The 12,213-nt window shown below is 34.3% G+C and overlaps 2 protein-coding genes across 2 annotated transcripts in view; both read right to left on the reverse strand.

The window, feature by feature from the left end:
• Positions 1-10,018, reverse strand: part of LOC140432717 (probable multidrug resistance-associated protein lethal(2)03659) — a 52,723-nt gene extending 42,705 nt beyond the window's left edge. Inside the window, exon 1 of the mRNA XM_072520786.1 lies at positions 9,869-10,018. Within this exon, the coding sequence (XP_072376887.1) occupies positions 9,869-9,945 (77 nt within the window). The 5' untranslated portion in view covers positions 9,946-10,018. The remainder of the gene's footprint in view (positions 1-9,868) is intronic.
• Positions 10,019-11,535: 1,517 nt separating this feature from the next.
• Positions 11,536-12,213, reverse strand: part of LOC140436670 (probable multidrug resistance-associated protein lethal(2)03659) — a 28,975-nt gene continuing 28,297 nt past the window's right edge. Inside the window, exon 11 of the mRNA XM_072525705.1 lies at positions 11,536-11,753. Within this exon, the coding sequence (XP_072381806.1) occupies positions 11,536-11,753 (218 nt within the window). The remainder of the gene's footprint in view (positions 11,754-12,213) is intronic.

A 12,213-nucleotide genomic window follows, 5' to 3' on the forward strand; every position in this document is an offset into this window, starting at 1 on the left:
CACTGAGCAACCCTGTCTTACTCGAAATCTTCACAAGTCCACTGGGGACATACGATTTCTCAAAATCAATTAGTATTATATAGTGTGTGTTTCGTTATGTCTATATTTTTCCATCAGCTATCTTACTATGAAAGTTCTGGCTATTGTTGATCTGCCTTGCATAAATCAATGATTTTCGGATATATCGGTTTAAGCTATCTTGGGATGAACTCGACCGATGTGTGTTTTTAATGTTAAAAGAACGTGAAAGATACCAAAACTACAACTAGCACACACGGTTAGTTTGAGTAAATACTATTAACTAAGCCAAAAGGAATTTTTGCATAGCTCGAAAAATGGATAAAAAAATACATTTTTACAAAAATCGAATGGTCCACCACAACCAACTCCATGCCACAACCAATCCCAGATGAAGTAAGAAATGAATTAAAATGTAAAAAAATGTTAAGGTAAAATTTAAAGATAAACTGGTAATCTGCAGTATTTATTTTAAATATATATTTTGAAATATTTACACAAAACGAGCAAAATAAATAAAAAAAAAATATTTTTTAAAATGACAAATTATAAAATTTACACAGGAGTTAAGTATTCTCGCTCACTGTATATCTTTGCTAAAACCAGAGATTTTTGCTATATATATATATATATATATATATATATATATATATATATATATATATATATAAGAATGTACATAAATATTGATTTTTTAATATTTGTTTAAAAATCCCATAATTTAGTCAGTAACTATTAAATGTTAGTCCAACGTTAGATAAATAGTAGCATTTTTATTTTATCTTGTTGCAGCTGAAAGAAGCTATTGTTTCTTATCATTTGTCAATAATCACTTGTTTAAAATTTCCGTTTTATGACGCATCTGTTTTTTTACGATTTAGTTATTGTAATTTTCACAATCCTATTTTTATGAATATTAAATAAACAATCAAAAAAACTTGAAAACAATGATATACAAAAAAATCCAAGTAGCAACTGAAGATGCGCGGGAAAATTTAAACATTAAATATAAAACATTTGAATAAAATAATCAAATAATTAAAAACAGCGAAAGATATAATATAAAGAGGTCGCAGGAGTGTAAACACACATACATACACACACTGCTTAACAACAATCAGTATCGTTTTCGACAAGGACACTCAACACTACATGCGATTGATTTTGTCGTAAGACAGCTAAGGAGGTGATCGCAGGGGCTGTGGTGATCCTCTTCGAGAGAATCTCCCAGTAAATGAACACAGTTAATTTAAAACTAGCAAAGCGGAGGCAGTGCTTATTACTAGTCCTAAACAGGTGGAAACCATAACACTGAGCATTGGGGAAAATGATATCACATCACAATCATTTTCGTTCTGTACTTGGGAGTACGAATTGATGCCAGACTCAGCTTTAAGCAGTAAGTAGAGTATATCACTGCTAAAGCGTCAGTAGTAAGAGCATCCTTCTCACGGTTAATGCCGAATGTAGTTGGTCCAAAGTAAAAGAGGACGTTATTGTCATCAGAAATTAAGGAGGAAAGTCGCATTAGTATATCGTCTGAGCGCTTTAAGAATTGCCAGCGCCTTCCGCACAGTATCTGAGGATACAATATTTGCCATAGCAGGGTTGCTACCCATTGTACTTCTAGCTAAAAAAAGGAAAACCCTTTATTGACAAAAAGAGTCAACTACATTTACATTGTGCCGAGTGCAACCAATTGTCTGGTTCTTCTTGATCAGTTTCATTATCTCGTTAATATCTCTGTACAATTGTTTTACTTTATTTTCAGGCTTGTAAAAGGTTGGTGCATATATTTGTATATTGTTAAGGTCAACAGGATCGGCTTGGACTTGTAGTAGTGCTGTCCAATCTGAGTATGCCATGAAGTTCCTTACTGATTTGTTTGAGGCTGTGTTAACTAGAAATCCAACTCCGTTATAATGATGTGGTAGGTCATTTTCTTGAGTAATATAGTGTCGTTTTTTTCTTTAGTACATTTACCACTGTTAGGCCATCTGATTTCGCCAAGTCCTATGATGTCTAGGTCGCATCGTTCCATTTCTTGTATTATGTTGTCTAGTTTACCGGCGGTGTAAAGACTTTTAACGTTCCAAGTACCCAGTTTTAGCTTTGGGGTTTTTCCCACTTTCGGGTGGTTCCTAGCATTGTTTTTCTTCGTGGAGATTCTTAGCATCCCTTGGCCACTTAAGGTCTGCCACGGACTAGGAGCCGTTGCTTGCAATGTCTTTTCCATTCTTGTCTTTTTTGGGATATCCTTGGGAACCTTTAATACGGTAGTTTCCCATTGCCTTCCATATTCTTATGCCGTTGACAGCCTTTGTTCATCCGCTTTTAAAGACAGTTTCCTACCCTAAGGACAAAAGAGTGCCCTGTCTCACGTATGGTCATCAGCCCTCTATCCAGAGACCGTTGGCAAGGTGAGTGACATCGCTTATACCGGCGATCGTTCGGTCAAAATTGACTTTATACTAGCCCTAAAATCTGGGGTCGCCACTTCCGCCATCCTCGTCGTACCGAAGGTATCCTTCTCCGCCGAGATTGCCGTTGTGGTCTTCATCCGTAACCCTGTACAAGGGACCCTAAACAGGTACTAGTTCCCCGGGTCAGGGACCACCTGGAATCTGTGGAGCAGATCAGGAAAATATAAATCAAGGAACATTTATTATAGAGAATCTTTTAATATAGTAATTATCAAAGAATGAATATTGTCTTCTAGAGAAGATTTTTTTACGTATAATTTTGATAATACCTCATTTTATTGTTAACACTTTATAATTAAAACATGAATTTAAGATCGTTCAAGATAACACGCTTTTGGAAACTCCGTCAGATATCTGGTTTATTCAATAAGTATATCTTAATACATTCAAATACATATAAATCAAACTGACTCGTATGTCACAATAGGATTTTATTCAGCTTAACAAAATTAATACTGACAATATGTAAAAGACAAATATTTAATACATTGCAAATATTTTTAGAAATAGAACTGCAAATTCATTCCTAAATTTATATTAAACGTGTTTTTAGGTTAATTCAGCCATTCACTAAATTAGCAAATTGAACTGTAGAAGAATGTATATAGAGCTTTGAGCTGGTTATAGAATGCAATTCTTCCGTAACTATTTTTGCTAAAATAGAACACTTCCCATGACCAACATTAGGTTTGACAGATCCTTTTCGAAATCTCGTATTATTTTGATATCTGTTTATCTATCTATGCGGTAATCCTTGTAGGTAAACTTCTAGAGTCTTGAGAGTTGGTACACAGGTCCCTCTTGGTCCAAGAAAAAACTTGGTGTACATATGTCAAAGCTCATTAAAGTTACAGATAACTTCGGATAGAAAGAATTAATAGTCTTGGTACTTGGGTTAGACGTTTGGTAAAGGCTTTTCCTATGTTCAACAATTCTGTGGAATTCTTTGAAACTCTCTTGTATCTTTTTAGGTAGTCTCAATAATTTAGTTAAGTTAAAATTTTGTGTATACTGTAATTTTTAATACGTGCTTTGTATTATATCTTACGTACTTTTCCTCCATGATCGACCAACACTGATTTATCATTTATGCTTATGCGCTTAACTTGGTCTACCCAGCTTGAACCATTAAAAACCAAGTAAATTTTATTAGTATTAAATTTAGCTTTGGTTTGAAACATAGAAACATATAGAAAAATACATAAAAACCATTTATTCATTCATAAGAGACTACACAAACAAAAATTATAGATTGATCTCCTACTATATATGGGAGTAGGAGATCATACCCATATGTAGTGGGAGATCAATCAATCTACAATTTTTGTTTATGTAGTGTTTTGTGTATGAATGGTTTTTTGTGTATTTTTCTATTTCCGTTAGCTAATAAATTGCAAAATAAATACGGAACAATGGACATACTCAACAAGAGAATATATTACATTCACTACTTTTCACAGATGGCCATGTCATTTTTGCACAAGACAGGGAGGATATAGAATATATGATATGGAAATTAAAGGAAGATTATGAGCTATGGGGACTCAAGCTGAATATATGTAAGACCGAATACTTACGTATTGGATCCGAGCTGCAGATTTGAACTTAAGTTTAAAAGAAGAGACTATTAAGAGTTGCAAGATTTTAAGTATTTAGGGTCAATGATAAGCCGAGATGGTACTTGTATGAAAGATATAGAAATGAGAATAGCAAGGGCAAAACAAGCTACAAAAACTCTCTATGGAATGATATGAAACAATACGCTAACCAAAAAAAAACAAAAAAAAGGATCTTTCAAAGCATAGTAATAAATATTACCCTATATGGAGCGGAAGTATGGCCAATGACATCATCAATACGAAATAAAATAAAAACAGTTGAAAGAAACTTAATGAGAAGGTGTCTACAAATCACTAGTGTGGATAGAATAAGAATAGAGGAAATATGGAACAGACAGGAAAGAATGCTCACTTACGAAAAAATTGAAAAGCAGAGCCCTGCAATGGTAAGGACATGTGCAAAGGATTCCAGAGCACAGGTGGCCAAAAAGAATATTGGACTGAAGAGGAAGACCTGCTACAAAATAGAATACATACATAAGAAATGCTATAATAGAGACCTCAGAGAAGGTGAAGGAAAATAGAGTGCTGTGGAGGATGAAAGTGTCAATTTTGCAGAATGAACAATTACAAGAATTTCAAGATCCTTTGAACAAATTACAGGTTTAAAGTCGTTGTTAGATTGAAAAAAAAAGTAACAAAAGAAGTAAATCTCCTAAGAATCACAGTTAAACAGGACGAAAATCATAATCAGACTTCCATTGGAAACCTTAAAAAGAGCTAAAAGAATGACAATGACTTATAAGTCATACGAGAATGGCTTTAAAATGGAGTAAGACCTATTTGACAGGAAATAACGAAATACAGTACTAACCAAGAAAAGCCAAGGCCAGGCTCGACATACATGCTACAGGTACAACTTTCAAAAGAGGTGAGCCAGTATGGTTATACAATTCCACACGTAAGAAAGGACTTTGTTCGAAACTTGTCCCGCACACCATCCTGCAGAAAATGAACGATCTAATCTACCGCATCCAGTTTTCACCTAGAAGCAAACCCAAGGTAGTTAATATCGAGTTATTAGCTCCCGACCATTGAACTGATTCACCCTGTTGGCTTCAACCGTTGCCTGGTAGAGCAGTTATTCGAGACAAATAACTATAAAGAATAGAGCAGAGTTACGACAGTTCTGTAACATTTATCCCATTTAGAAAATAAAATTCGGTTTGAAGAAGAAGAATAAGTATTAAAATTCTAGAATATTCAAGAAGCCCTCGAAAAATCCTGAAATGCCTAGTGAAGTCTGGAACGACAGAAAATATATGCGAAATTAGCCGAAATTGTACCACAGCTGTATTTATCCTTTATGAGGAATCCAGAGCGCTTTTATGTCGTTTAGTGGAATTGTTACTATCTAGAGTTGAGTGATGAAGTTTTACAACGTTCACATTTGTTGATTTTGTTTTATCAAATTGTGTGTATTTCATGGTATTTCAGTATATTTTTCTAGTTCCATATGTCAGGTTACAGCATCTGAAAGATATGTGCAAACTATTTTGATTCATACATACAAGAAAAGCGTGTATTTAGGGTAATAAAACTGAGTTGTTTCCCTTTGCCGGACCATTTTAAGGTTAGGAATCGTAGTTTATTTACATAAAGTGTAAGTTTCCCATATTTTCCACGCCTAGTTGCGGTTATTGTACTGGTAAAATTTTAGATACCATAATAAATACAAATGTACCATTTAGATACCAAATAAATAACACACACCGTTCTTGTGTGTTTTAAGTGGCCAAAGGAAAATATGGGACTTTGAATGTGGACGACATGAGCCAGGCTCAAATAAAGAAACGAAGGCCTTTGGCCGAGACGGTGTATTACTAACAGCAGTGGAGAAGGAACTAGTTGATTATTTTAATACTGGAGACGTTGGCCTCTTCATTAATATTGTTCGACAGCTTGCATTTCAAATCGTCGAGAGAAATCAAATACCACCTAATTTTAATAAAGAATCGGAAGTGGCAAGAAAGAAGTGGTTTTATGCTTTCAAACCTCGTTATAAGGACATTATCTCACAGAGAGAACCTCAAGCAATGTCCATTTAATAAAAGAAATGTTTATGTCTTTTTCGACATTCTGGAAAAAATTGTTGATGAGAATAATATTCATGCAACTTGAGTATCAGCACCGTGCAGAACAAATGCCAAAAAGTTCTTCCACAAAAAGGTAAGTTGGGTCAGTGTAAAGTGGAGAAAGTGGAGTCAACAGGACAGTTATTTGATGTGCAAGTGCTTCAGAAATTTACGTTCCACTTATGCTTATATTTAAGCGTATGAAAATGAACAATGATTTGAGGGTTGGTGCTCCACCAGGGAGTATGGTTGAGATATCAGATCAGGCTACATGACTAGTGATCTCTTTGTAAAATGGCTCCAGCATTTTATTGACTTTGTAAACCCAACGGTAGAAAAAAAGTTCTTTTGGTACTGGATGATCATATAACGCACTCCACGAGTCTTGAAGCAATTTGACGTGCTAGAAAGCACGGTGTAATAATGCTACAATTGCCTAGGCATACGACTCATCGCGTGCAGCCTTTGAATAGATCATTCTTTAAGCCTTTCAAAGGCTACTACAGTCAATCAGTTGAAAAGCTGCTTTGTTCTAACCCCGAATTATGTGTTACACAACTTTACGTAGCTCGTGTTATTTCTGAAGCTTATGGGAGAGCTGCAAGCATTGAAATTGCAGCCAATGGTTTCCTAACTAGTGGAGTACGGCCTCTTGATCGCATGCTCTTCAAAGATCATGACTTTTGGGCGGCTGAAAATTTAAATGACCATAAAGGCAGTGAAACTTGGTAAGATAGTTAAAATGAAGGGTCTAATGAGACCAACAAGAAACCACATAGGTCTACAACAGGAGCAAATGTAGAGTACAAAATAATCTGACCAGAACTACGTAGTCCTAAAGAGAGTTTAGCTACGACTACAACACCCACTAGGCCTATCAAAAAAACTCGTGAAGTAAGTCCAAAACTTAACATTTCAATTGATTCAATTTCCCCGATACTGAAGCCTCATCCAAAATCAAACAAGGGAACAGCATAAAAGGGAAGTCCCTATAAAAATGAATTATAATTAACTAAACAGATACAGTTAGCGCAAGAACAGATAAAAGAAATAAAATGGAATTGGGAAAGGTTAAACTGAAATCGTCCAGTGTAAGTGCAATTATAAGTGCTCCAAAAATAAAACTAGTCTTACAAGGAACAAAGAATCTGTCAGGAAAAACAGCAAAAAAGAAATGTGAAAATCCTACAGAGTCTGTTCTTCTGAATGCCGCGTCAAGTTCAAATCAACCTGACGTTGTTATAGATATGTTTGTTGATGAGTGGTTCTGTTCAATTTGCGAGGAAAAAAGAATGGAAGACATGATCCAATGCACAAATGCCGTTCATGGAGCCACGAACTTTGCGCAGGAGTCCAACCTAAAACCCAAACTTTTTCTTGCTTTGAATTTAAATAAAAATATGTATGTTCAAACTAAATAATTTCTGATATTGGAAAATAAACTGTATTAAACAAAACATGCTTAATGGCATTTACACTAAAATTTATTTTACTATACACTAACCCCTCTATAAAGGTTACTACGGGTACAATTAAGAAAACTCATGGTACAACTCGGAGCGGTCTGTGAGAACGGAATATGGAGGCGTAGATATAACTTTGAACTGCAGAATATCTACAAGCATACGTTTGGTGGTAAAGATATTACCACTATAATTAAGCGAAACCGCCTGCAGTGAGCAGGACATGTAGCCCGGGCCCCTGAGTCAAACATGATAAAAAAGATTCTAACAGCGCAACCCGTGGGAATGAGAAGACGGGGTAGACCAAAGCTGAGGTGGATGGACGGGGTAACACAAGATGCCGAGAAGATCGGAGTCGGCAACTGGAAAATGCAAGCGAGGGACAGAATAGAATGGCGTAGAAAGCTTGAGAAGGTCGAGGCCCTCTAAGGGCTGTAGCACCATGATGATAATGATGATGATCATGGTACAATAAATACAACTAGTTTTCTAAATTGTACCGCTTGAAATAACAGTAAAATCAATGATACCAAGTTACAAAAATTATCATGTATGTGTTAATGTTTATTATTTATCCTAATAAGTATATTATTCTGTTAAATATGACGTATATTGTTCAAATTAACATTTGAGATATGTTAAGTGATACAATATTGGCAACCATCTGCTATAGAAACAGAGGAAGTTGACAGTTAAATTAAAAAAGTATTTTGAAGTTTATAGTTGTCATTGTATTGAGTATTGTAATATTGTTGGTGTTGAATAATGTTATTTTAAAGTAAAAACTCCAAACGTTATGAACAGTTGAAAAATAAAAAAACTGTAGGTGTATCATAAATATATCTATCTTCTATAAGATGTGCTGCGGCGCCTACAAAATTCTAAAATCTAAAGAAAATACTAGCTTCGATAGAACAAAAGGATCAACGAAATTTTAATAACAACACAACAGTCTGTCTGCTAGATTTACGACTAAGAGCACTAGACCCTTTAAAATATTACAAGATAGCCGACATTCAACATCACGAATACAACCACAGCCTTCACAACCGACCAGAACAGGTCACAGAGATAATATAAGACAGAGAAAGTAATAATAATATACTAACTGTGGAAGTATTAATAAAAAATACTAATGAATATTATTAATATTTATAGTGCTCGTTTACTCTAGTTGGTCAGTCTGTAACTCAGTCAGTTCAGAAATCACTACCTGACAAGTACATGAACGATACAATGTAGAAAGACTCGAAAAAGAAGAACTCGAAACAAAGATACAAACAAACATAGAGAATATAAATAAAATATAAACATAAAAGTAGAAAACGGACTAAAACATAAATAAGGAGTGGGAAAAGTGCAGGAAAATTATAACAGAAGCAGCTGAAGAAGTACTAGGCACGAAAGGTAAACAAAGTAGAACAGGAATGAATACCTGGTTTGATGAAAAACGTCAGATGATAATAGAAAAAAAAAAGAAAGCATATTTACTGACTCAACAGGGGTACAGATTCCAACAAGCAAAGGAGGAATATATATAACTACGTAAAGAAGAAATTGAAGTACACCAAAGAAAGACGGGAAAAAATACGAACAAAGAACTTCAAAAACTATAAGAACTAAGTAAGCCAACACAGGCAAGACCTGTCAGTAACCAAATCGACTATACAAAGCTTATTCAGAACATATGCAAGTGCATAAGCTGACATAAAAGTATGCTAAGGAAGAGAACCAGTTAAATTAAGACGAGAAGTTAATCATAGAGAAACAATTACTCAAAAACCGTTAAATTTAGTTTACACTGTAGGATGTATACAAAAAACTGAATTGAAAAAAATCTTCGGTCTGCTGGCGATTTTATCAAAACTAGTACATCAATACTTGTATGATGTATTAACACCAAAGGAGAACTTTATAGCCTATGCGAAAGAGAATTTAGAGGTAATGTTTTTAAATTTGGAAAAGCGAAACCGAAATGGTTTTAAAAGTTTCTCTGAACGTCAAGAATTAAGAAAAAATTCAATGGAAGAGATGTTAGGAAGAAAAATTAATTGAAAACTGTATTGATCTATCAAATATGAATTTTAAACTGATACAAATATTATAATAACATTAAGATGAACAATATAAAAGCATTTTTTCCGTGCAGTTTACCTTCAAAGTGTTTTAGATTAGTTAGAACAATGGTTTGAAAATCGTCATCTACTTACGCAAAAGTTAAAAAAGAAAAGATGTTAGCTGTCTCTCTAGGATTAGGTTTTCTCCTATCTCTTTGACAATGATCCATTGTTCACAGATACTTAACATTGAATGACTAGACACCAATGAAACTGAATATCTTATCACGAAGAAGTAAATATCAGCCAGTTCTTTATTTTTGTAATAGATCAACGTTGTTTGATTTAGTCTGATTAATTTTTTTAACGTACAAAGTAACATTTGTTTTAGAAGATAATATAGTATTTGTCCTTTTACTGGGTGTTGGAAACAGAACTTTTTATAACTTCCTCTCACTGATTAACAAAAAATATTGGTCCCTTATGTTTTATCACTCTCCTTAGAATTTCTACGTAATGCTCAATATGCCAGACATTAGAGTACCTATTTATCTTTTTAGGCATACATTTTGAAGACGTGGCTAGCTTTTAAGCTTGCTTCCATATTATACCATACTTATAATAAGAACAATTTAGTCAAAACCACTTAGGCACCAACTACTAACTTAAATAATGAATTTAACTTTGATCGAAACTTTTATACTTCACTACAATCCATTCTTGTTCGACGAAAAAGCAGGCACTTGATGATTACTTCCGGCAAAGCTCTGCATACCAAAAGAAGGTTAATGAAACCTATTTATAACCTGTATCATCCTATTGTAATACAAAACTTTGTTCTTCTAACCAAAAACGAAGGGAATTTAACCTTGAGACGCAAATTATTTTATAGATTTTAAAATTGGAGCAGCGGTGCTAAGAATCTCCCGATCAGCTAGAAGCATAAATACATTTTTTGTTGAAAGAAAAATAGGTACCTACATCGAATGTAAGAAGCATGTACGAAACAGGAAAGGTTCACAACACCATAAAAGAAATGAAGCGCATAAGGTTAAGTATACTTGGAATAAGTAAAATGAAATGGCCAATGTCTGGCAAAGTAACTACAGACGATCACATTGTATATTGACAGTTCAAAACAAAAAAAAAGGTGTAGCTATAATTGTAACGATGGAAACAGATAAAGCTGTACAAAACGTCGTCTTATTCTCAGACAGGATACTTATGTTACAAATAAAAACAATAAATGTGATTATATTTTGCTCTGTTCGGCATATTTTATTGGCCCTCCGACTTTCATCTTGGTAACTTGCCCTTCTTTCTCTGGTTCTTCTTTCCATATATTTCTTGTGTTCTTTATTTCTTTTCTGTATGGCCTTATTACACTCGTCATTAAACCATTCCCTTTTTGTATTTTTTTTTCTTGTTTATGATTTTTCTTGCTGCGTCAATAACTTTTGTTTTGATTTCTTCCCAATGTTCTTCGGTGCCTAGACTGCCTGTGTCTGTCAGTGTTTTTGTTATTTCTCTCTCATAGTTCTGTTTGACATCTTGTTGTTTAAATTTTTGTATATCTAGCTGTTCTGTTCTTTGTTCCTGTCTTTCCCTCCTGTTTCTCTGAATTCTGCATCTGTATTTTATCTGCACTAGGATATGGTCAGATCCACAGCATGCTCCTCTTCAGCTCTTCACATCATGTATGCTTGTTGCGGCCCGTTTGTCTATTAAGACATGATCAATTTCGTTGGCGGTTGTTCCTCCAGGCATAATCCATGTCGCTTTGTGTATGTCGGGGTGTGGAAAAAAAGTCGAACTTATGATCATGTTTTTTCTACTGGCAAAGTTGAAAGTAATTCTCCATTTTCATTGGTATTTTGATGGAGTGAATGTTTACCAATGGTTCCTAAGAAAAGTGCTTCTTTGTCTATTTTAGCATTCATATCTCCTAGTAGGATCTTAATGTCGTTTCTTGGTGAGCTGTCGTATACTTCTTCTAGCAGTTCGTAGAAATCTTCTTTTATTTTCATGCTATGTTCTTCTGTTGGGCAATGTGTGTTAATGATTGAGAGATTAAAGAATTTTGTTTTTATTCTTAGTTTACATATTCTCTCATTCACTGCTTTGAAATCTAATATGGCTTGTTTTAACTTATTGTCAACTATGAAAGCTACTCCGAACTCTTTCTTTCCGCTCTATTTTTCGCTATACAGTATTGTATGCATTTTTGTGTCTTCGATATAAGTATATCTTTGGCAATTTGTGTGTTTTAATTTCGAGAAATCTCTTATCGTTTCCTTGTTATGATGTTCATCAGTTCCATGGATTCCTACTTTGGTTCAGAACTAGTCCTAGGATGCAGTTCATCCACTTATTCCTTATTAGGGGGATCCGCATAGATTGCAGTCAAAAGGATTTACTAAACAAACCCAAAATTTATTGAAGTTTTTATTTTACTTTCAGTATTGTTGCTAAAGAAGATTATAAAAAATTGTATTTTA

The sequence above is a fragment of the Diabrotica undecimpunctata genome, chromosome 1 (genome assembly GCF_040954645.1).
Source record: "Diabrotica undecimpunctata isolate CICGRU chromosome 1, icDiaUnde3, whole genome shotgun sequence".
NCBI lineage: Eukaryota > Metazoa > Arthropoda > Insecta > Coleoptera > Chrysomelidae > Diabrotica > Diabrotica undecimpunctata.